General features: G+C 46.4%; 1 protein-coding gene across 4 annotated transcripts in view; it reads left to right on the top strand.

The window, feature by feature from the left end:
- AHDC1 (AT-hook DNA binding motif containing 1) overlaps window positions 1–26,286 on the top strand; it is a 204,807-nt gene that overhangs the window by 144,965 nt on the left and 33,556 nt on the right. Inside the window, exon 1 of one of the 4 annotated variants that reach the window (XM_081201857.1) lies at window positions 3,982–4,188. The exons of the other annotated variants lie outside the window; for them this stretch is intronic. Within the exon in view, the coding sequence (XP_081057983.1) occupies window positions 4,050–4,188 (139 nt within the window). The 5' untranslated portion in view covers window positions 3,982–4,049. Of the gene's footprint in view, window positions 1–3,981; window positions 4,189–26,286 lie in introns of those variants that run through there. 4 annotated transcript variants of the gene reach the window in all.

Raw genomic sequence — 26,286 nt, 5'->3', positions numbered from 1 at the left:
GCTGAACTGTTACCTGGGGTGATACCTTTCAGACAGGTGGCTTTTCTAAACAGATGTGAATCTGTATCAAAATGTTGCAGCGTGAAGGGCTCCTGTTCAGGGTTCTAACCAGCTAGTGTATGCCATTCCACACACGCCCCTCCAGAACAGCCAGTCAGCATTTTGTGTCCACTAAACATTCTCAGTTCTTATTGAGCTAGTTTCCCCTTTGTCTCCCCACAACCCCCACCCCCCAAAAAGCTGTGTGTGCATTCATTTTGCACTTTGCAGACTGGAGGCTCTTATGCATGGATGGTACCATTTTGGCTGCATAATAATCCACACTCATCGAATGAGTTTGTATTTAGAAGGTGCCAAATTGTGTGATAGCTGGTCCTCTAGCACATGCTTTCTCAAACTCTTTCTTTCATGACAGTTTGGGGAGGGGGTGAGATGAGGGAGAGTATTCAATTTTTCTTCAAGAGAAGCAAGGGGGTTGCAGAGAAGAGAGGGGGCTAACTGTTGAGCATTTATTGTGCTCTGGCTAGATGGAACAGACAGGGGAGAGCTGTTCATAATAGGTTTCTCAGTAACCAAACAACATGTGGCTTGACCACTTTGGGAAACAGAACGCTGGACTAGTGGACTCCTGAACAAGCTGCAGCACTTCAGCAGATAATCTACAGTAGATACATCTCCCAACATGTTGACAATATGACCAATATGACCACCACTATAACATAGTGAGGGACGCGGGTGGCGCTGTGGGTAAAACCTCAGTGCCTAGGGCTTGCCGATTGCATGGTCGGCGGTTCGAATCCCTGCGGCGGGGTGAGCTCCCGTCTTTCGGTCCCAGCTCCTGCCCACCTAGCAGTTCGAAAGCACCCCTAAAAGTGCGAGTAGATAAATAGGTACCGCTTTCTAGCGGGAAGGTAAATGGCGTTTCCGTGTGCTGCGCTGGTGCTGGCTCGCCAGAGCAGCTTCGTCACGCTGGCCACGTGACCCGGAAGTGTCTCCGGACAGTGCTGGCCCCCGGCCTCTTAAGTGAGATGGGCACAGAACCCTAGAGTTGGACACGACTGGCCCGTACGGGCAGGGGTACCTTTACCTTTACCTTTATAACATAGTGAAGGAGAGAAGCTGAATCCTATGGCCTGGCCTTCCTTTCTCCTCTTTCCCCTTTGGTACATTTGTCGCACTGCAGAACTGGCATAGTCAACATGGCACACTTCAGATGTTGTAGGACTCCAACTCCCAGAGTCCCTGATCATGGGTTTTGATATCTGGGGCTGATGAAAGTTGGAGTCCAACAACTTATCCAGGGCACCATGTTGGCTAACCCCGGTTTGCAGAAGGGGAGAGTTGGGTGTTCTTGGACTCCTGCATCAGCCCTTGAGTTTACAACAGGAAAACTCTGGTTACCATAAGCCTTTGGCCCCCACCATCCCTGCACATTGGCCATGCGGGCTGGGGTAGATGGAAGTGGAAATCCAAGAGAATATGGAGGACCATTGGTTCTCCATTGCTGCCTTAAGGAATCTCACAAAGGCAGCCAGCTTCGACATCACCTTCCAAATCTGGTTGACGGTAGGAATTGCAGGGTGCCCACCCATAGCAGCCATAGAAGCCTCATTGCGCAAATAGGTCAGAGTACATCAAGTAATACTCTCTGGCCCTCGTAAACACTCCCAGGTCTGGCTGGCTTGCTTGTCCAAGCAACTGGGAGACCTGCTCTTGCTGACCTTTGGACGACTTTTGCTTCACAGGGCTGGATCTGATGTGCTGTGTGTTGCTACATTCTGTTAAGGGACAGGCTGCTGCACAAATAGGATTTGGGGGGGGGGGCAGATGCACCACACCTACCCCTCCCTTCATTCCCCAGTGTTTTCCCAGCATAACTGTTCTTTAAGAACTGGCCTTGTGAGCTGCTGCAGTCTCCCCCAGGCCAGGGCTGGGTCCCACAGATAAGGAAGGACAAAGGCAGCATGTTCCTCCTGGCAAGCGGAGAGTTGATTGGAGAGGAGAAGAGGCCTGGAAGTGTTGCTGTCAGCCACTTGAGCCTATTGGCGCCTATACCTGACACAGTATAAATTACAGAGGCCCAGTGATTACTTTGTCTGCACAGCTCCCTCTGCTTCATTGCACTCTGCCCACCATCCTCCTGCTTCTTTCCCACTCTCTTCTCTCCATCAAGCAGACTGTGCCAGAAACAGAGAGGTTCAAAAAGTTGATCCCTTGTCACCTGGCCAATGGGGGCCCTCGAGAGATCCCTCAAGCCCCCTTTTCCATCTCCACTCTCTCTCCATCGCTCCACCTTCCTTTTTATCGTCCACACTGTCCCTGAGCAGCTTCGTGCTGGAAAAGCATTGTGTCTCTTCAGCTCTTAAGACCTTGGGACGGGCGCATATCCAGCAAGTCCGCCCAGCAACCAGCTTGCGCTGCTGAATTAACTCTCTGTGTCCTTCAGCCTTGTGGGCTGAGAGAGAGAAATGCACCAGCATCATAGATGCTTTGGGTGGCAGGAAGGGATGACCCCTCCTGTTTCTTTTGGCATGGCTTGCCTGAGCTAAGAGATCTTCATGCACAACGTTCCTGGTTCAGGGCTGTCATTGGCTGGCCAGTGTTGGAAAGAAACTGATCCTGGTCCCTCTGAAAATTTGGGGAGGAACCATAGTTCTGCTCCAGGGCACAAGCTTTTGCATGCAAAAAGGTCTGAGGTTCAATTCCTGGCCAAAGAAGAAGAAAACTCTGCTGGAGAATCTCGGGGAACCTCTCTGTCCACTTCACATGCACTCAATAATAGAGCTGTTCCTTCCTGTCTTTTGCAAATGTAAACATTCACATTTAAATTGTATACATTTCATACACATTATTTTCCCCAAAGTGCATTTTTCTGTCCTTCTCAATGCATTTCCTCAAAACACTGCCTTTGCACATGATTTTTGTGAGTGAAATACACCCACCGTGCCCCCCCCCAATGCATTCTTACAAACAGATCCAAAACTGCACCACAGAATTCAGGAAAATGTGTGGTCTGAAATCTGTCTTCCAATCTTTCTCAAGGGCCAATGAGTTTGGTTGGTTGGCTTTAAAACAAGAACTGGACATATTTCTCCTCCATTCCTACCTGGAGAGATGCTGCCAGTCAGCAGAGACATTGCTGGACTAGTGGGACAAATGGTCTGACCTGGTGCAAGGCAGCTTTCGATCTCTCCTGCACTGGGTGCCTTTACCAAGATGTTAATAAGACAATTAATGCAAGCTGGAGAATACATGAGCTTGGAAAAGACAGCCATTTCTTAAGGTAGCTGAAATTTATTTGAGGGAAGTTTTCCGCTTCACATTGTGTACACATGTTTCTTTTCTCCTCTTCCTGCCTCTGCTCAAGCCCTCTTTTTTGTGTGTGTGCATTTTGTGTTTTTTTTTTTTGAAACAGTGCAAAACCCCATTTATGAGAGAGGAAACTGGGATGAGTGTACACACTCTGAGCAATGTCCCTCTTTTTCAAATCACCTTTAGCTCTCCTCTCTTGGGCAAAACACACAACACAAAAGTATTCTTTCGCTCTCTCTTTCTCTCCAGCCTGAGATTTATTTGCAAGGCCTTGGCAAGCAGGTCTTTGGGGTGAGGGAAGCTGCCTTTGTGGATGCCGAGAAATGGCGACTCCCTTTTACAGAGAGCCTGACTCAACAGCTGCAAACAATGCAACAGAGCCAGCGTCCCTGGCCTGAGGAAGCAGTGGCATTTACGTCAGGCCCATTAGTAACTTGGTGCTTGGTGGCAGAGGAGAGGAAGCAAAACCATCCCAGGAAAGAAAGCCATACTGAGCTTGAAGGTGGGGGAACAAATAGGAAGCAGGCAAGGCAGATCCCCAGCTGAGGCAGTGAGAGCAGACCTAGACATCATCGTGGCCCTCTCTGGAGGAAGCCAGTGCAAAGCATGATGGGACAAAGATCTGCTGGAAGAGAGAAGCACAGACACCCCCTCCCCCCTTCTCCTGCATGGCGGGGGGAAACAAAGCTGGCACTGGAAAGCAGCTAAATTTAGCCTGTCTCCCTGCTAGCTCTTTTATGAACTGCAGCTTTTTGGTTAGAGCCGGCCGAGGTGCACTATTTCAGCAGCCCATCTGTCGGCTGATTTCACCGTGCCTTCCCTCTGCTCCCTTCCAATCCTCAGTACCCTCTCAGAAGGTGAACCAGGTGGCAAAAGGTAGGTGTGTGTGAGAGAGAGATAGAGAAGGAGAGAGAGTGCATCACAAAAAGGTAACATCCCATGCCAATCTTACTATTGCACATCTTTGGGGCTTTGTCCAAATCTCTCACACTCGGGAACCCCTAGAGGTTATGTTCATGGGTGTCTGTGGGATTCACTCAGGTCTCTTTTCCAGCCCGTCTCAGATGTGATTCAGGGAGCCTCAAATCCGAGAACTCGGTCTTTTCACTTTTATTTGATTTCGAAAAGTCGTTTAAATCCCGCCTTTCCAGATTCAAACCTTTCTAGGCTGCTCACAACATTAAACAGCAAAGAATATAGTTAAAAGGCTATCAAGCCCTCAGCCATTAAAATGTGCTGGCTTCTAAGCCCACAGGTGGGAAGAGGACTTTCCCTTCATTAGTGAATGTATTAGGGAGAGGAGAAAATGTGAATGAAGGTGAGTTTTAAGATTTTAAAGGGCAGAACCAGGCAGATGGAGGTGGAATAGTTGTTCCACCTTTGCAGAACATAACCAGCAAGGGAGAGGGTGGGTGTTAAAACTTCCTTTTCTTGAGGGCTTACAATCTAAACCAGCCTTCACCAACCTAGTGTCCTCCAGATGTTTTAGGCTATAGCTCCCATCGGATGAAGGGACACGGGTGGTGCTGTGGTCTAAACCACTGAGCCTCTTGGGCTTGCCGATCAGAAGGTCGGCGGTTCGAATCCCCTCGACAGGGTGAGCTCCCAGCTCCTGCCAACCTAGCAGTTCGAAAGCACGTCAAAGTGCAAGTAGATAAATAGGTACCACTCTGGCGGGAAGGTAAACGGCGTTTCCGTGCACTGCTCTGGTTCGCCAGAAGCAGCTTAGTCATGTTGGCCACATGACCCAGAAGCTGTACGCCGGCTCCCTCGGCCTGTAAAGTGAGATGAGCGCCGCAACCCCAGAGTCGTTTGCGACTGGACCTAATGGTCAGGGGTCCCTTTACCTTTACCCATCGGATGGCTAATTGGAATCCAAATACATCTGGAGGCTGTCTGTATTGTATGGTTGCCTATTTGGGACAAATTCCTGACTCCTAAAATGGTTCTTCAATATGGATGGCCACCCCACAACCCCGTTGTAGATTTCCATTCTTCGTTGTTTAGAGGTTATCCCAAAGACCCACCTTTTCACACTGATTTGGATTTGTCTGGGTTACATTCCCCATTATCCCAGAATACACTACAGCAGGCCATGCTGAATGAAGCTTTCGGGCTGAGAACAGTGTCAGAAAATGGCACTTTATCAGCAGCAGCCCTGCCAGAAGCACAGCCCCCTCTTTTGCTCCACGGGCATCTCCCATGCTTCGTGTCTCTGTGCATCGTTCACTGTCACCAGTCAAACAGAACCGTGGTCTCTGTTTTCGAGAGCCTCCCCAAACAGCTGCCGGATTTATGTTTGCCAGGTAGCAGTTCTTGACTTGGGGGGGTGGGAGGGAAATATGCACACACCGCAAAACACCAACTTAAAGTTATAGGCTCCAGCAAAGGAAACCCAGCAGCTTAGGGGACTCTCGTGGACCCATTACCTAAGATGAATCACTTGCCATCTGTTTTGTCTCCTAATTATAAATGCAAAACAAGAGTTATTCTGGCAAATAGTAAGGAGTGAATGAAAGGAAGAGCAGTAGAAGGGGTTGAACACTGAAATGCAATAAGAAAGGCAGAGACTGTGGGGGATTGCTTCTGAAAGCCTCGCTCAGGTGGTCCAAAGCCTAATGGAATGTATTCTCTTGCATCTACCAGTGCTAGTGTCTAGATTCCATATATAAAGAAGAGCTTCAGGATTAAGGGAGCCTGGAATCATTAAGGAACACAACAGGCAGCCAAAAATGCATTGAAACTGTAGAGAATGTGCCTTGAAACCACTTCCACGTTTCAGTCTCCTGTCTGGAATCCTAGAGCTGCTGCCAGTCAGTGAGAACAATTCTGAGCTGGGTGGAACAGTGGCCTGATGCAGGGCTCTCCCAGGCTTCCCTTTGTGCTGTGTTTCTAGGCACAGGCCCGCACTTTAAAGCCCTGGTGCTTTCCCCACAAAATTCTGCCCTTTCTTCTGAATCGGAGCAAACGACAATCTGTGGGAAACCTGAATTGCTGTTGGTTCTGATTCAGCATTAAAAGAGTACATCTCCCTGGGGAAAGTGGTGGGGCAAAAACAAAACACAAAAAACCCTGCTCAAGAAAGCCCAATGCAACCCAAAGGTATGTGTGAATGATCCCTCAGTATAAGGCAGCTTCCTGGGTTCCTATGCTTAGAGAAGGAATCTTAGGCTCTGACTATCCTCAGTCCTATGCCTCCAGGGTGTAATCATTCTCCAGAGTATCAGGGTTGTGTTGTGTTGTTGTGTTGTGTTGTGTTGTTGTGTTGTGTTGTGTTGTGTTGTTAAACACCCTCGAAAAGCAGCAGGGGACCCCCACCCCTGCCACCTGTGCTGCACTGGTCCACCATTTCAAGAACCCTTTATTAAGGCTGGGTCTGCTGCTGGCTGCCTGTTCTCCTGCTATGAAAAGTTGATAACATTGTGCTTACTGAGATCCATTAACACTCACCCACCTCCCAAAATAGTAAACAGCAGAAGGGTTATTCTGCTCTATCAAGGCATACTCTCCTCTTGGGACATCACACTCCTGGGATCTGAGAATAAAATCAATTTCTGCTTAGCAGCTGGAAATGATATTTCTCCTTACGCACATATACACACATCTCCTGAGGGCTAGAAACTTTAAAGAAAGCCTGAAAGTTTTAGGCTTTCAGGATACTGAATGTCCTGTTGGAGTTTGTACCCCATTCTCCATTGCTCCACAACACAAATGTTCTAACTTTCTGGTTATAGCTATGTTTAATGGTCCAAAATGCATGATGGTGTTGATGAACTGGAAGGAAGCTGAGCTCCTCCACTGGTCCTGAGAATTTCTGTTTTCTATGCAACCCTGTCCATGCTTCCTTGTTGCATCTGAGGATCAGCCCCTCAATAGATTGGTTACTGCTTTGGTGTGATCTTCCTGACCCAGCCAAAACACCCTCTCTGTGCATTTGGGCTTGATTTGCTTGTTAACTGCTGCGATGCCTGTGCAAAACTATCTCTTTTTCCAAATCTGCCTTATCATCACTTAACCTTAGCTTCAGTCTTTGACCTTCCATCCCATTCTCCAAAGCATTGGAGCTTGGGAAGAACTGGCTGGCTTATGACCCCCTTGATGACTTCTGTCCTCTTTGACTTTGCTTCCTTTGCTTTGTTTTCTAGAGCAGTCTCATTCCAGTCTGGATTCTTCCATTCTGGTACCTGGCTCTTCTCACCACAAAAACCATTTGGATCCCTTCCAATCGGGATTCAGGCCTCACCTTGGGACTGAAACTGCCTTGGTTGCACTGGTTGATGATCACCGGCAGGCTAGGGACAAAAGTGAGAGCTGTTTCCTAGTTCTGCTGGATCTCTAAGCGGCCTTTGATACCATCGGCCATAACATCCTTCTGGACCGTCTAGAGGGACTGGGGGGACTGTTATAGAGTGCTTCTGCTCCTTTCTCCTGGGCCGTATCCAAAAAATGGTGTTGGGGGGACTTCCGGGGGCGGCGCGAAACTGTAATGGCGGTCCTCTTCGAGCTCTGAAGAGGGGCTCCGCGGAAAAGGGTCGTTCGCTGCGGCATAGCGACGACCCATCAAGATAAACCACGGGTAGAGGGAGCCCGTGGCCGTGGGACTCGGCGGGCACCAGAAGCTGCTCCGAAAACACAGAAGGGACCCCGTAAGGAGACCCGGAGTGAAGGAGGGGTAGCGGTGCTGTGAGTTCATCGCTCTTTCCGCGGAAGCGAAGCCGCGCGGCTGTTACAGATGAGCGCTGATCCTTCTTCCTAAAATCAACGCTAAACTGCAAGCAACATACCCGTGAGTAAAGGGGTTTTAAATTTGGCAGAAGAAATTCGGTAAATTTGGCTGAAAGCGGGAGACGAGAAAAGGGAAGTCCGTCTTCCGACATTGCTGACAAGATCAAAGCAAAGCTTTTAAAAACGGAAGCGTTTGAAACGGGACTGTGGGAAGCTTAAACTTTTTCGTGCTATAAGATCTGCTTATTTTACTGAGCTGAAGGTGGAAATGGACATTGACTAAAAGAAGTAGTAAATGGTGACTTTCCTCCTATCTTTTTTCTCCTTTGGGCTGTCTTTTTTAAAGAGCCAGATTGTCGGGCTGCCAGAGAGAGAGACTGTGTCAAACTGCGGAAACAGTTGCAAACTTTGCTGAAACGTAACTGTTATATTTGAGCAGAAAAGACTGAATGGGATACTGTTACAAGCACCTTTCATGAAACTTTGTTGATCTATAAAAGGTGCTTTGGGAAACTTTGAGTTTATGAAGGGACTTTTGGACTAATGAATCTACTGTTTTGAAACAATTTGGAACTTTAATGGCGGATTACTTCCTTCTTTGTCTTTGAAACCTGGTGGTACTCCCCCTACAGGGCTTTCGGATTATAAAATCCTGGGAACTGACTTTTGTTTTGAATTCCATCTCACTGGTTGTTTACTTCTGAATTTGCCTTTCCCATGGAACAACAGACAATTTGACCTTGAACATTGACAGATGTGTAATGAGTGGTGCAGGGAGAACAAGAGCATCTAAAGCAAAGGAAACTAAAGAGGCTAAGGAAAAAGAAAAGGAAAGAAGACAATTTGTACAAACAACGTTGACCCAAGGACGCCGTTCGTCGGTTCCAGCTGTACTGGTGACCCATAGAGAACAAGGGGAAACAACTGAGAAGTCCACTGAGGAAGATATGGCAGCAGGTGGGTCAGATACACTATTAAAACAAATATTGGAGCAATTATCAAGTCTAAACCAGAAGGTGGACGATCAGTCTGTGAAGATAGATAAAGCAACTTCCTCGATTCAAAAATTGACTGACCAAGTTTCCCAGCACACGCAAGCCATAGAGAAATTGCAAGGAGCAACAGCGGAAAATCGGGAATTAGCTGGAGAAGCAATCCAGAAAGTGGGAGTTCTACAAAAAGAGGTTGAAGAAATAAAAGGAGAAGTTAGGCCCCTGCACAAACAGGTGGGTGAACAACAAGTCTATCTGTCAATGGTGGAATTGAAAAACCGCGAGAGCAACATCAAATTGAGAGGCATCCCGGAACTCGAGCAAGGAGACTTGATTGGATACTTAACACAGGAATTCTCGAAGTTCTGGGGTTTAAAGGAAGATACAGATTTCAGGATAGTCTCGGCATATAGACTGGGAAGACTGGTAAGGAAAGACAGATCCAGAGACTGTTTGATAATTTTAAGAACAAAGGAAGAGAGAGACAAGATCCTAGGCCTTCATTTCAAAAAAGCAATTGAAATACAAGACAAAAGGGTGGAAATTTACAGAGATATCCCGAGGCAACTGCTGGACCTTAGAGCCACCTATACAGAATTAGCAAAATTGCTGAGACACAACGCAATTCCCTATAGGTGGGAGTTTCCACAGGGATTATCCTTCACTTACAAAGAAAGGAAGGTTAAAATAAGAACACCTGAAGATAACCAAAAGTTCCTTCACGACCACGGAGAAGATCTCCAAAAAGGAGTGGATTGGCTTCCAGGTTTACCAGCACCAATACTGCCCGGAAGTGGGCCAACGCCTACACCCTCGGGATCTGAGAAAAAGGAAGACACCCCATCTTAAGAACATTTTAAATAAAACAGGATGTCTCTGCAGCTACTTAGTTGGAACATAAATGGCGGGAATTCTCCGGAAAAAAGGAGAAGGATATTTCATATCCTAAAAAAAGAACAATTGGATGTAATATGTTTGCAAGAAACACATGTGACTAGGCTCCACAGGAAAGTATTAATCAATAAAAGACTTGGTCAAGAATTTATCTCATCAGACAAAGTTAAAAAAAGAGGTGTTGTAATTTATGCAAAGGAGAACCTGTCGCCAAAATTTTTATTTAAAGATGATTATGGAAGAATTCTCGCAATTGAAATTCAAACACAAGGAGAGAAGATTTTGATATTAGGAATTTATGCGCCAAATGATGGAAAATCAGAATTCTACAAGAAGCTGCATGAGACAATGATGGACTACTTGGACTATGCTAATATCATTGTGATGGGAGATATGAATGGGGTGGTGTCTACAAATATGGACAAATCCCAAAATCAAAACTTGACAACAGACGGCAGACTTCCTAAAACCTTTTTTGAAATGACAGACAATATGGACTTGATTGACATCTGGAGGACAAGGAACCCCTTGGGTAAAGAAGGAACCTTCTATTCTGAGGCCCACTTGTCATGGACACGAATCGACCAAATTTGGATATCTAGAGGGCTGGCTCCGAAAACGAGAAAAGTGGAAATCTGCCCAAAAACCTGCTCCGACCATAATGCTTTAAAAATGGAACTGAGACTTTTTCCAACTGGATCCTTCAGATGGAGAATGAATGACACCTTGTTAAGAGATCAAGAGATTGTGAAGAAGGCCCAAAAAACATTAAAGGACTACTTTGAAATAAATTTGAACACTACGGTGGAGAAAAGAACAATCTGGGACGCAAGTAAAGCTGTAATGAGAGGGTTTCTGATTCAACAGAATTCGATAAAAAGAAAATATTGGAATGGAAAAAAAGAAAAATTTTTAGAGAAAATAAGTGAAGGAGAGAAAAAGCTGAGAATTAAACCAAAGTCAAAAGAGGTGCTAAGAGAGATCAAATTTCATCAAGCACAATATTCGAAACTGATCAATCAAGAGATTGAGTGGAAAATCAAACAAATGAAGCAGAGATCGTTTGAATCAGCAAATAAATGTGGAAAGTTGCTGGCTTGGCAATTGAAAAAAAGACAAAAGTTAAATACGGTTACAAATTTGGAGATTCAAGGAAAAATAGTTCAGAAACCAGAAGAAATAAGAAAGTGTTTCCACAGATATTTCAAAGAGCTTTACGCACAGGGGCCTCAGAAAGAATCGGAAATGGACCAATTTCTGGAAACAAATGGACTACCTAAAATAAGCCAAGATAAAAGATCAATCCTTAACAGCAAAATAACTCAACAGGAAATTGAAGGTGCCATCCAAAACATGCAGCTGGGCAAATCTCCAGGCCCGGACGGACTCACCTCCAAATATTATAAGACTTTGAAGGATTTCTTGATACAACCGTTGTTGGAGGTTTGTAACCAGATCATGGAGGGGAGAAAGGCACCGGAAACGTGGAAAGAAGCATTCATCACATTGATTCCCAAGTCAGAAAGGGAAAAGACTCAGCTTAAGAACTACCGTCCCATCTCACTCCTGAATGTGGATTACAAAATATTTGCAGACATTTTAGCAAGTAGACTTAAAAATGTATTAAATGAAGTAATTCACAAGGACCAAGCAGGCTTTCTCCCTGGTAGACACATGTCGGACAATACCAGGAACATTATTGATATATTGGAGCTGTTACGAATTAGAAACACAAGGGCTGCTTTAATCTTTATTGATGCGGAGAAAGCATTTGACAACATTTCTTGGATGTTTATGAAGAAGAACTTGAAAGGGATGGGAGTGGGACGGGGGTTTGAAAATGGATTAGAAGCAATTTATGCAGAACAAAAAGCTAAACTGATAGTGAACAATGTGGTATCGGAAGAACTTCGAATTGAAAAAGGGACACGACAGGGGTGCCCTTTATCCCCTCTGCTATTTATTTCTGTTCTGGAGGTATTGCTGAATATGATTAGGGAGGACCAGTTGGTGCAAGGTATAGTGGTCGGAGCGAAACAATACAAACTGAAAGCTTTCGCAGATGACTTAGTCTTGACATTACAGGAGCCAGAATCTAGCACAAAAAGAGTTTTGGAACTTATCCTGGAGTTTGGTCGGGTGGCGGGATTTAAGTTAAACAAACAAAAAACTAAGGTTTTGGTTAAAAATCTGACACCTACAGAGATAGAGGGGTATCAGAAAGAGACAGAGTTAAGTGTGGTTAAAAAAGTGAAATACCTGGGAGTATCCTTGTCCACTAAAAATTTAAATCTTTTCAAAGATAACTATGAAAAATGTTGGTTGGAAATCAAAAAAGACTTGGATATATGGTCAAGATTGAAACTTACCTTGTCAGGCCGAATCGCAGCTATAAAGATGTGTGTTTTGCCAAAAATGTTATTCTTATTTCAAACCCTTCAGGTCGTGGACAGAATGGAATGCTTTGGAAAATGGCAGAAGGATATCTCTAAGTTTGTCTGGCAGGGCAAAAAGCCCCGAATAAAATTTAAAATACTAACCGACTCAAAAGACAGAGGGGGATTTGCCCTGCCGGACTTAAGGTTGTACTACGAAGCTGCAGCCTTCTGCTGGTTGAAGGATTGGTTTCTGTTGGAAAACACCGATGTCCTAGATCTGGAAGGGTTTGACAATGTGTATGGTTGGCATGCATATTTGTGGTATGACAAGGCGAAGATTCACAAACTGTTTAAAAACCATATTGTCAGAAAATCAATTTTTGCCGTCTGGATGAAGTATAAGGATCTATTAGAAAGTAAGACCCCGAGGTGGTTATCACCTGTGGAAGCTAAGATTTCTAAAAAAAGGCCCAATATGGAGGCCTATTGGCCAAAATATTGGGAATTGATTGAAAGAGTTGGAGATAATTGGAAGCTCCAAAGCCAGGACAAACTAAAAGGTAAGGTGCGAGATTGGTTACATTATGCTCAAATTCAAGAGGTATTCAAAATGGATAAAAAAGTGGGTTTCCAGTTGGAGAAATCGAAACTGGAGACGGAGTTACTAGAACCAAGGACTAAGGTACTTTCAAGGATGTATGACTTGCTGCTTAAATGGAACACACAGGATGAGACAGTTAAATCTGCTATGATTAAATGGGCACAGGATGTAGGACACAACATTATGTCTGAGGACTGGGAAAGGTTATGGAACACCGGTATGAAATTCACGGCATGTAGTGCCTTGAAAGAGAACATTATGAAAATGGTATACCGGTGGTACATGACCCCAGTCAAGTTGGCTAAAATATATCATCTTTCTGATAATAAGTGTTGGAAATGCAAGGAGGCAGAAGGGACATTCTTTCACCTCTGGTGGACCTGCCCGAAAGTAAAGGCCTTTTGGGAAATGATACATAATGAGCTGAAAAAGGTATTTAAATATACCTTTTCTAAGAAACCAGAGGCCTTTCTCCTGGGCATGGTGGACCGGAAGGTGCCAAAGAAGGACAGAACCTTGTTTATGTATGCAACCACAGCAGCTAGGATTCTCATCGCTAAGTTCTGGAAAACACCAGATTTACCCACACTGGAGGACTGGCAGACGCAGTTGATGGACTACATGGAGTTGGCAGAAATGACTGGCAGAATCCGAGATCTGAACGAAGAAACAATGGAGGAGGACTGGAAAAAATTTAAGGACTATTTGCAAAAACATTATAAGTTGTTTGAATGTTAAGATAGCGCACGATTAAGAAACATTATGCTTCTGCATTCTATTTTAAGCAAATGATAAAGTAAGCATTGATGGAAAAAACGAGACATATTTGAAACAAAATATTATGTTTATTAGGAGTCTTAAAATTAAATTACAAATTTTTGAAATTGGTAACATAATATATTTAAAGGTATAATAAGATGGGAAACAAGATAACAAATTGCTGAACTGGCTAGAACAATGAATGCAATGCTGAGAGGATGTGAGGAGGTCCAAAAGTTGAAGGACTGTTGAAGGACGTTAAGGAAAGTTTCTTAGTATTTTTTCTTTGTTTATTTTTCTTCATATACATATATATAAAAAATGTTTCTTGTATGTTGCCATGTAAACAAATTTGTTAACCTGTGAAAAGAAACGCAATAAAAAATCTATATGACAAAAAATGGTGTTGGGGGATGAGTGTTCAGACCCCTGGGCTCTCACTTGTGGGGTGCCTCAGGGTTCTGTCCTCTCCCCCATGCTTTTTAATATCTATATGAAACCGCTGGGAGAGCTCACCAGGGGGTTTGGGCTGGGTGTTCATCAGTATGCAGATGATACCCAGCTCTACCTCTCTTTTGAAACAGAACCAGTGAAGGTCCTGTGTGAGTGCCTGGAGGCAGTTGGAGGATCGATGGCGGTTAACAGATTGAGGTTGAATCCTGACAAGACAGAAGTACTGTTTTGGAGGGACAGGGGGCAGGTGGGGGTGGGGGACTCGCTGGTCCTGAATGGGGTAAGTGTGCCCCTGAAAGACCAGGTGTGCAGCCTGGGAGTCATTTTGGACTCGCAGCTGTCCATGGAGGCACAGGTCAATTCTGTGTCCAGGGCAGTTGTCTACCAGCTCCATCTGGTACGCAGGCTGAGACCCTACCTGCCCGCAGACTGTCTCACCAGAGTGGTGCATGCTCTAGTTAACTCCCGCTTGGACTGTTGCAATGTGTTCTATGTGGGACTACCTTTGAAAGTGATTCGGAAACTGCAATTAATCCAGAATGCGGCAGCTAGACTGGTGACTGGGAGAGGTCGCCGGGACCATATGACACTGGTCCTGAGAGACCTGCATTGGCTCCCAGTACTTTTCCGAGCACAATTCAAAGTGTTGGTGCTGACCTTTAAAGCCCTAAATGGCCTCAGCCCAGTATACCTGAAGGAGCATCTCCACCCCCATCGTTCAGCCCGGACACTGAGATCCAGCACCGAAGGCCTTCTGGTGGTTCCTTCACTGCGAGAAGTGAGGTTACAGGGAACCAGGCAGAGGGCCTTCTCAGTAGTGGCGCCTGCCCTGTAGAACGCCCTCTCATCAGATGTCAAGGAAGAAAGCAACTATCCTACTTTTAAAAGGCATCTGAAGGCAGCCCTGTTTAGGGAAGTTTTTAATGTTTAATGCTGCATTGTGTTTTTAATATTCAATTGGGAGCCGCCCAGAGTGGCTGGCGAAACCCAGCCAGATGGGTGAGGTATAAATAAATAAATTATTATTATTTATTATTGTTGTTGTTGTTATCTGTGCCATGCTGTATTAGCAAGATAGCCTCCCTCTGTACAGTAAACTGTAGAATCATAAAGTTGGAAGGGACTCTGAGGGTCATCTAGTCCAACCCCCTGCATTGCAGGAATCTTTTCCTAATGGGCTCAGACCCATGAACCTGAGATTAAGAGTCTCATGCTGTACCGACTATGCCAGGTCCAAGGAGGCAAAAGCCCACGGCACTCAGTATTCCCAGGCCGTCTCCCACTCAAGTACTAACCAGGCCTGACACTGCTTAGCTTCTGAGATCAGGTGTGTTCAGGGTAGTATGGCCATAGACAAAACATGTTTTGATCCAATTCCTTTCACAACATGGGCAAAGCCACCTGGAAAGGCTGTAATGTCCAAAGACCATGTAGTCAGCAATTAGGAAACATAAGAAGTTGCCATCTAGCTCAGTGTTGTCAGCAGTGATAGCAGGGCCTCTCCAGGTTTTTGGGTAGAGAATATTCTCAATCCAACCTGGCAGTGTCATTGGGGATCGAACCTGGGACTTTCTGCATGCAAGTCAAATGCTCTACTGCTGAGCTATGGTTTCGTGTGAGGAGGGACATAAAGGCAAATAAGGCTATCACTGGTTACTAGACAAGATGTCTATGTTCTCCCTCCATTGTCAGAGGAACTGTGGCCCTGAATACCAGTTGCTGGGACTCTCAAGTGGGAAGAGGTTATATTGCACTCAAGTCCTGCTTGCAGGCTTCCCATGAACATATGGTTGGCCTCAATGAGAACAGCATGCTGGACTAGATGGGCCATTGGTGGGACCCTGCTCTTCTTATGCCATCAGGGACCGTACTGAGTTACTTTTCCCTTTGATTAAATGCCAGGGGTAGGCCCAAGCAGTGTGACAGATGCAGGACATTTCTTGCCTTGGTAGTGAAAAGGGACTTTCTCCGTCTGAAAACTGGGTGTTCATGTTCCGTAATGTATGTCCCACTAACCCAAAGACGCAGCACTGCTGGATGCTAGGATTTGTTACGGTACCTGTGTTGGGCTTGTCTCGTGCTCCAACATTGTTGCCCTTTAGTTCGAAAGAGACATATGGGTACCCACAGTGCACACCAGCACAAAAAGGCCCCCACCCTGGGAAAAGAAAGAGGGCACGGAGAACTTTTATGTGAAAGTCCTGCTCAATATGTGTTCTTATGCTCAGTGCTACCATCATCCGTCAGTCTGCCTGGAGTGACAGATAGCCAGAAATTGTTTCAGAATCTTAAGGACTAGAAACTTGCATCCTGTATAGTGAAAGCCGAGAGCCTCACAATACTGGAGTGTCTACCCAGTACCAGATGCTGCACTTGCACAATGTGATCGTACAGTACTCGGTGCCTTTGGCTATAATGTGGAGGAGGAAGCCAGCTCTGTTTTGGACTGTCCTTCCGTTCTCACCATTTAATAGTATATTGAGATTTCTTGATCACATCTACCTCCCATGGACTACGCTCAGAGCTCCAATTGAGTAAGCCCTCCCTTCCACAGTTATTTTTTTAAAGGCAGAGAGCAAGCAAGATCCTGCCCTTCCCCACCCTCTCCTGTGTCTCTCCCCTTCTTAGTGGGAAATTGTTGCCTCTTCCTCCCATCTCAACTAGGGAATGAAGCCGCCTCCCAGGAGGTCCCGTTCTTGAGTTGGGGGGAGAGGAGAAGGGGCGGGGGGGGGTAGGGAGGCTGGAGCGCCTGTGTCTGCCATTTGCTGCCTCCATGGAGCCTGAAACTGTTAAACTAATTAAAGATTTTCAGCGCCAGGATTAATCCTTTTGCAGGGTGGTTATTGCGAGCCCAGGTAGTCGATTAGTTCACCAGGCGAGGATATTGGATTTCTGAAAGGCAAGTCAGCACTCTTTGGGGGCTGTTATCTTTCCAAGGCTCCAGGGGTCAGGAGGTAGCAAGGAGAGGTGACTGCAATCTTTCTCACTTGCTCTCTTTTACACACACACACACACACACACACACACACCCTCCCGCTGTCTCTTGTTGTGCTTTTGGCTGTGCCCACCCGTCTCCCTTTGCAATCTCATGCAAGCTGCATGGCCGCCTTCTCTTCCTTTTAAGTCTTTCCCTCCATCAGTCTCTCTCTCTCTCTCTCTCCCCCCCCCCATATCCTCCTCTCTCTCTGCTGCCCCCACTCCACTTGTTGTCCAAGCATCTTTCCCATCTCCTGTGTGGTCTCTGCTAGAGTTTTGTAACTGGGTTGGGGTGGGGGGAGGCGGAGAAGAGAGGAATACCCCTGGCCAACACCCCAGGAATGGCGAAGTCCAGAGATCCTAATGTGAAACATGTGGCCGCTGCCTGCGGCTGAGCAAGGGAGGTGAAAGGGAACAGAGCGCAGGGAAAGAAAGAGCAGCTTGTTGGCTAGCCCAGCCCAGCCCCCTCTGCGCCTTCCCTCCTTCCCTCCCTCTGCTGTGGCCCTCTTCCCCTCCCTTTCTGGGGCCAAGCCTTTGAATGCTTGGCACAACCAGGCTTCCGGCAAACGGAGGACTTGGGTCCTGGCAGTTCCCAGCAAAGGGCTGGTGGAGGGGATTTAGGTCAACCCTAGGCTGGGCATATGCGGCAGCATGTCGGGCTCCGTCATTCCAGCTCCTCCCTCTGAGCAAGCAAAACGTGTGGAGGCTTGGAGGAAGAGGATCGGCCTGGCCTGGCCTCGGTCCCGCGCACAGGGGCCATTCCCTGAGCCAGAAGAGTGAGTCACCAGCCTGTACTGCTGGGGACTTGGCTACTGCCCCCTTCCCAGCAGGCTGTTCTGCTGCTGAACATGTCTGCGTTTAGGCTGGTGGAACTAGGAGAAAGGCCTGTCTCTGGCTTGTCTGATCACCTGCCAATGAACGGGGTAGAAGGACCAAGGGTGGGGTCCACTTGCTGTGTTGTATGATGTGTATTACGGCTTCAGAGAAAGACTGGGCCCTCTCAGAGACTTAGAGACCACCCTAGCACAGACTTCTGCTCGTGTACAGTGGTACCTTGGGTTAAGTACTTAATTCGTTCCGGAGGTCCATTCTTAAACCAAAACTGTTCTTAACCTGAAGCACCACTTCAGCTAATGGGGCCTCCTGCTGCTGCCACGCCGCCGGAGCACGATTTCTGTTCTCATCCTGAAGCAAAGTTCTTAACCCGAGGTACTATTTCTGGCTTAGCGGAGTCTGTAACCTGAAGCGTATGTAACCCGAGGTACCACTGTATCGCTATCCAAATGCAATGCATTCTCAGGAACACATTGTTTTCGTTAGGCGAGCATTCGCATAACAAGTTGACAGTTGGTAGTATTCCTATGAGAAATTTTCTAATGCGTTCCCAGCCGTGGAATTTTGACCCCCAAATGATGGGGGGGAAACAGGAAACCCCTACGAAACCTTGTAAACGCAAACAAGGAAGGGGAAAAAATACTCTCTTATTTGTCCCATCTCTCCCCCTTCCCCCTCCCTCCCAACATGGTTTCTGCTGCGGATAAGCAAAACACAAAGAAGCAAGGCTTGTTTACGGCTGCTTATTTGTTTACAGTATTACACACAGGTCTGGCTGTTTGTATATCTGAATCAGTGGTGTGTATAGTGAGGTTTGGGTACTGATTCATCGTATTTGGATGTGACTTTTGTATAACAAGCATATAGCAGTGCTGTAGCTATGGGGGGGGGGCTAGCCAGGTTTTTTGCCCCAGGTGAAGCCTCCAGAGAGGTGCCATTGGGGATCCCGGCCTATTTGTATTTACATGCAAATGCATGTGTGTGGGTGCTAAACTGGGTCTTTGGCCTGGGGGAAATAAAGCCTAGTTTTGTCCCTGAGTTTTGATAGTAGGACCTGTGTGTACATTGCTTCCTTCACCTCCGATGCTGTTGGACCACAACTCCCATGATATATGTGCTATGTTGTATGAGGTATATTATACAAGATTAACTTTACTCCAGACCAGCTCACAGCTTCAGAGAAAAACTGGGCCCCCTCTGAGTCTTAGGAGGCACAGCACAGCCTTCCCCAATCAATACATTGTCTCCCTGATGTTCTTGGGCCCCCATAATCCCTGACCTATTGGCCACACTTACTAGAGCTGATGGGAGTTGTACTCCAAAATACCTGAAAAGCACCAGGATGGGGAATGTTTCTGTACTGGTTTGCTGGAACTCACAAGTGAGGAGAGAGCCCCATTGCATTCCTATCCTACTTTTGGGCTTTGCACAGGTGTCTGGTAGGCCATTTGAGGCCAGGGTGCAGGAGGGCCTTTGGCCTGATCCAGCTATGCTATTATGCCATAGCAAGTCATGGGGTACCCTCCTCCCCAAGTGGCCTTCCAGTGGGGCAGGGTGGTGCAACAGGTTTCTCTCACAATTAAGGGCTGTTAGTGGGAGACAGAGAGGCCTGCCCACTGAAGCATAATCCTCTAGGAAGAGCACATTTTACTGAGGCTTCTCCAGGAGAAATTCCCAATGGAAAGCATCTCCTATGACCTTGTGTGTGCGTGCATGCATGTGTTTGAATTCTCAATCTCAAGGACCAGAAATGTTGTGGGCTGAAGGAATGACTAACGCAAGCTCCACATGGGACTGTGATGACAGACTCTCAACAAGCCAGTTCAGGGTGTAGGAAACTTTTTTTTGCGGGGGAGGAGGCAGGAAAGCATCTTGGCCTTGGCACCCCTCGCCACACACCTCCCAAGACTGCTTTTGTCTGGTTGGAATGTATCATTGAGCTGTGATAATGCCTCTTGCTTGCCTGCAAGGAGGAGTGTGTGCAAGTGTGTAAATACTTCTGACCATTTGCGTAGTCGTAGCAGGAGGGTGAAAGCTGACTTTACAAAGGTAAGAGTCAAATCCATTGCCCTGCCCACTTTTATCTCTGGTCTCACCTGCCACCAGCATACAGCCCCTGTCTGCCCAAATGTTGTCTATGTAGGAATGTGGCCCTCAGGCTGAAAAACATCCCCCACCCTTCCTATAAATTGTCAGGGGCAGCCGGAGAAGTGGATGGGCGTGGTTGTATGCGGACAGTATTTGTGTATGAATACTTATGTGCATTTACGTGCTCACATAGTGCTCTGGGTCAGCGTGTGTATGTATGGGGGGGACATTTGGGTATGCAAGTGAGTGCAAAAGTGTGTTGTGTGTGCAGTTTGAGTACAAATTGTTTCATGTGTGTTCTTCTATGTGTGCTGTGTGCATAAGGCCCTGCAGTTGGAATCCTTGGTGCATCGTTCTCCATACATGCCCCCCCGTCCATTTTTACATGCCCTGCCTGCATACCCTTACGGGTCTACTCTTTTCAGGTGTGTTTCTTCCGCATGCCTGCTTTTGTATGGGTGTATGACTTTCACATATGCGAGTGCCATGTCACTCTGTGGGGATTGGAGTGGAGATGTTTCTGAATACGTGTCTCTTTCTGGACATGCATGTATCAGGCTCTAGGTGGCTAGCACACATCTGAGCACTGTTTGGATTCTGCAAGCTTCCCCACCCCTGGTGTAAACAAGCACTGAGTGAGCTGAAGCCAAAAGGGTCCCTGCAGATTTACTCTGCTTCCCTTGTTGCCCTTCATCCCGTAGAAAGGAAGACTCCTGGGGTCTGAGCTGTTTTTTCAGTCTTTCCACGTTCCACTTGAATTAAAAGGGAAGTGGGGAGGGGGAGAAGGGGGAGCGTTGGGCACCCACAGGCTGTAATGAAAAGCCTTCTGTGAGTTTCCCTCCCTCTCTTGTCTGTCTGTCTGTCTGTCTGTCTGTCTGTCTCCTTCCAGCTCTGGGCACGTTAGCAGACACAGCTGAGACTAGACCAGTCTTTCTAGTGCTGTTTCCTTGTTCCACGTTGCCCTTTGGTGTAACTCTGCACCCTCCCAGCCTGCAGCAGCAGCTCCCCACCAATGCTGGGGAGGGAACCACGTGCGTGCATTTTCCTGCCAGTCTGGATTGATGTTGCCATGCTAATCTGGGTGTGCAGAGCCGGCTGGCTTGTGGGATTTGAGGTGTGCTGGGAGGGGAGCTAGGAGATGGACAGGGGCACAAACAACACAAGCTCAAAGGTGGAGGCAGGGCCATGCCAACTGCAAGGCAGGGATGGTGGGATACAAAAGGGCGAAGGTGCACCAGAATAAAGAGGTGATTGCGCAGCAAATCCACGCATAGATCCAGAGCGAGGGCTTCAGTTCAATGGCAATAAACCTCATTGGGTGTGGCAGAAGGGAAGACGGCAAGAAGAAAGCAGCACTCAGTTCAGGAAGGATTTATAAAGCTTTTTAAGAGAACGAAACAGGGCAACAATTTTAATAGAAAGGCTGAGTCAAAACAACCTAAACCAGAGGTGGGAACCTGATTTCCAACTTCCATAGTCCCAGCAAAGTGCTCAGGGATGATGGGAGTTGGAACCCAGCAGTATCTACAGGGTTCTGTATCCATGGCCAAGGCACAGGCACACAAACGTAAGAACTGCCGACCCGAATCATCCAAAAGTGTGTTCAAAGTTCTCTTTGGCTGCATTCAAACAGCACTTTATTCCATTTCCCCGACATCTCCATATGTGATCTTTCACACTGCCAGAAAACTAATTCTGGTAATCTAGCAGAATCTAGTGGAAGCTGGGTGCTTGTTTCCACATTTAATCACTTCCAGAAAAAGTCCATTTGCAACCTGGAAAATCACAGGTTGAAATTTGGGGTGGCCAGCATGGTGGCACACAGTTGTTTCCTGCCATTATCTGGGTGGAGGGGGGATGCACATGACATAAAAGATGGGACGACGGCAACATATCCAGTGACGTCTGCTGTTGTGTCACACCACACCCCCTGGTGTGAATGAAATTTGGCACAACATGACAGTATATTGGCTAAAGAGCCACAGCTCCGTAATGAAACTGGGACAGAAGCGCTAGAGTTATAAGCTGGAAAACTAATGCAGCAAGCTCCCTTTCTGAATGCACCCTTTCTAACAACAGCCAGCCAGATTTTGTTGTTATGGAAAGAACCACAGCTCAATGGTGAAGCACATGCTTCACATGCAGAAAGAACGCCTCAAGTTCAATCCCTGGCCACCTCAAGTTAAAATAGGGGCAAGAAATCTTCTTCATCCTGAAGGCCACATTCTGAGCAACTATCCAAGGGCCACATGCCAGAGGTGGGCAGGCCGGAGGGGAAAATGGGCTAGTAGACTAGTTTCCACACACATTCACACCCCACTCTGTCCTCCATCCAGGCATGCAAAAGACATTACCAGAGTTCAAGGACACATTCCAGCCATGATGTGGGATGTAGCCTGCAGAGATGGGAGATGGCCTGGGAAGAATCTTGAGAGTGGGAGAGGCCTGGAGGGCTGCATTGGACCCCTGGGCCTGAGGTCCCCCCCCCCCATTAGCTAAAAGGATTTTGGAAAGCAGGTGATGGGGGGGGGGAGCCTCTCTTTTCCTTAGACCCTGGAGAACCACTTCCAGTAACAGTCAATGTGAAGATCTCATACTGGTCCACAAACCACTGGAGGTCTGTGAGTGCCATCCAGGTGGTCCACAGAAAAGTTGGAGAACAGTAAATATATATATCTGTACTTGGCAGACCTGCACATGATTGATTTTTTCCTGGCAGAGATCAAGGCTGTTTTGATCAGGGCTGGATTATCAGACAGGCTAACAAGGCCCTGGGCTAGGACCTATGATTTTCATAAAACTCTGCTGCTTTTTGACAATGTTCAAGAAGTTCCTGTATGTTCCCCTCCCCACCAGGTTATAGAACATCAGTTCATTATCCAATAAAAATCCAATTGGTTACATCTCAGGAAATGCTAACCGTTTCTCCTGTTCATTTTGAACCTGACAGAATTCTATCTGACTGTCTTCAAATGTTAAGCAGAATATGGCAGCATGACCCTATTAGCAATCATGGTCAGCGAACCAGTGTGGTGCAGTGATTAAAGCCATAAAGCTCAGTGGGGACCTAGAGCCAGTTGCTATCCCTCAACCTATCGCATCTTGCTTAATCTTTGTAAAGATAAAATGAGGAAGAAGAACTATGTTAGCATCCCTGCACGTTTTGAGAGGAAAAGTGGGATATAAATAGTGTCTGTTAATAATTGCAATAATAATTTCCCAAACCTGCATCAACTCCCAAGGCTCAGTAGATGGTGCTAACTTCTTCGCAGAATCTGCCACCAATTTTTGCAGCTGCGAATAACTTTAAAGCCATTTCGTTTCCTCCTCTCCTGACAGAATCTTTCCAGCGCGTACCAGTCGTATAAACATCCGGTTCAGCTGGCAGCAAAATACCTGAAATGGCTTCAAATATTCTTTCCTTTTTCTTTTTCCCACATGAGCTGTCCAAAAAACCACCACCACCACCACCACACACGCACAACAACAAAATCTTTCCAAAATCCTAAGGGCATAATCAAAGCAAAATTCAGCACTGTAAAGACCCACAATTTAAGCCTACGCTTCAGTGCCCCAGTGAAATCTACAAAGGTTAGAAGAAGCACTTAACATTTTGTCTGGTTCGCGGCCCATGATTTGCATCTGAGTTAGCACTGGCTTTTGAGGTGTGAGATCAAGACCCTGCTTCAGCCAGGGCTCACTGGGTGGCCTTGGCATGTAAGGGCACATGGCAGCTGCTTGCACTCCTGGTTTGGCACTGCACAGCTGGAAACAGAGGACTTGTCTCTGGGAAAAAATCAGGTATGTCTCCTACTGCCAAACTCAAAGAGCCAGCTCTGCAGACTATTGCCTGCATCGGCCCTGCTCAGTCACGCAAAAGGGCAGGGCTGATGCGTTCTGTAGCCTCTGTGGACCAGTGTGGATTAGGCCCATCACAAGACCACAGCCAGCTTCCCAAAACAAGCAGTCATAGAGGTAGCATGGATTGCTGTGTCTTCTGCTTTGTTCTCCATTGGTAAAATGGGAATATGTTGGGTCTATCTTAATGATGGCACGCTCAGAGATGCAGCTAACATTGGACCTCAGGGCTGAAGTCCAGGGCCCACAGACCAGTCCCCCCCCCTCCAAAAAAATGATTAACCTGAGAGTGGCAGATGATAGAGGCAGCAGCAAACAGGACCAATGTAATGACCTGGGCCAGCACTGCTGTGTCGGCACTCACACATTCCACTGGCTGGGGCTGACATTAGTCACTGCAGTGCATGCAGTATCTTCTTATTCAAAACAAACAAACCAAAAACCAAAAACATTTTATAGTCAGGGGTCGGCTGGCCAAGCATGATTACAGATGCTGACTTTATTGTGTTTGCTTTTCAAATGTATTATAATTCTCTACAACAGAATTGTGCTTTCCCCAAAGTAAATGTGTTCATGGCATCAGGGCAACGGAAGCAAACTCCATTTTATACCTGCAGTCATGATGACACTATGATTTAAGAGTGTATAATGTGAAGCTGCACATGTTCAAGAGACCCCCCCCCCAACGTATCAGGAATGTAGATGTACAGTAAGGCTGCAATTTACGTGCATTTAACTTCAGTTTTACACATGTGGTCAAAAATCCCAATTTTTTTTTAAGCGGGGTGTTTGAGGTTATGGGGAAAATGCCATGGGCAATCCCACCCACCATTGAATCCAATGGGTTTTGAATATACACAATTTTGGCTTTAGGCGCGATCCCCAGAACGTAACCCCCGCGGATGTTGCAGGCTTATTGTAGTTGCAAAGTATGTAATAATGATGTGGGGCTAAACAGTGGTTTTCTCTGAAAACAGCAGGACAAGTGGATGTGTGGATGAGCCCTCAATCTGCTCTCAGTCCACTCCCACCTACCTGTCACCAGCCCAGGGGGTGAATGTGGCTGTCTTTGGCTCTGGCTCCACCTATTGCTGGTCTCCCTATCAGTGGTGTCCAAACTTTTTTCAAAGAGGGCGAGATTTGATGAAGTCAAGGGCTGTGGGGGCTGACCAAGGGGCCAACCAAAGTTCTCAACCTTTTCTAGGATTGAAGTTTGGACATGCCTGCCTTGTTCCAGTGGACACCAGCCTACCCTCATTCTCAGTTGGCTCCTTACTGGTAGCCTCTTCTATAAACATTAATGCTTGGAATGCATCAAATGTTTTACTATTCTTTATGCATTATTCCCATGATACAACTGAGGTATGTCTACCTTCCTTTTGTGCCACACTGTGCCAACTTTCCTTTTGTCTGAGATGCCACTTGATTAAAGCACTCTGATATATGTTTGTCAAATGTAAATGAATGTCTATACTGGGCAATTCACTCTCCGCTTATCTTGATGGCTCACCTATTTCTTTGAAGTGCCAAGAGATCTCGTTAGTATTGTAGTATTTCTAAGGGATTTATGTTTTGAGATCTACATAGTAATTGAGTTTTAGCTCCAGAGGAAATTAATTTTACTAACCGCCTGACCATGAGAATCTGTTCAATGTTAAGAACCCCATCATTTTTTAGGTCACCCACCTCTCCCAAGCATCGGAAGGCGATAGGAAGGGGGAAAGACAAAGGAAGGGTGGAAGACTTGACTTTGTCTGGATACTTGGAAGCTGCCTTTTGCTTTCCACGATATAGGCTGCATTTGCTTCAAGTCAAAGAACCCTGGATTCTTAGCTCACAAAGGCTCTGTTCAGATGCCATGCAAAACCATGATTTGGTTCTAGGTGAACAAGCCTTCCTGCTTCTCAGATTTGTGTACAGTGATTCCCGACTTCCCAATCCTAATTTAGGGTAAACCGTAGTTTGCCTTTTTGTCCAAGCAGTCAAGCTGTGGGGTTGTGTTTGCCTGTAAATCAGGATCACAAACCAATGTGTGTGTCCCCTGCCCCCCCGGTTTCTGATCCTGGCTTGCAGGATCACCCCAGGCCAGAGTTTGCTGGTTTAGGTGCAATGACGAGCTGTAGTGTGGTGGACGGAGCCATCTATTTCTGGTCCATGTCAGTTTCACATGTGCTCATTCATAATTCTTTTGCATTTCCCTTCTGTATTAATCTGTGGTTTTCTTTTTTTTAAAAAAAATCCTCATGTATAAATAGTATTTTCTCACAAAATACACATTTCCATTTTTATTCTTTATTATTATTATTAAATTTTAACAAACTGTCCAAAAATAAAATAAAAACCATATCAAAAACACACAAACAAAACTGTAAGTAAAACCAATTTCAAATCTAAAATTAAGGATTCCCCAAATCCT

The sequence above is a fragment of the Podarcis bocagei genome (assembly GCF_964188305.1).
Source record: "Podarcis bocagei genome assembly, chromosome: 7".
Lineage (NCBI taxonomy): Eukaryota > Metazoa > Chordata > Lepidosauria > Squamata > Lacertidae > Podarcis > Podarcis bocagei.
Note: the sequence above shows the minus strand (reverse complement) of the source record. Positions and strands in the feature narration are given on the sequence as shown.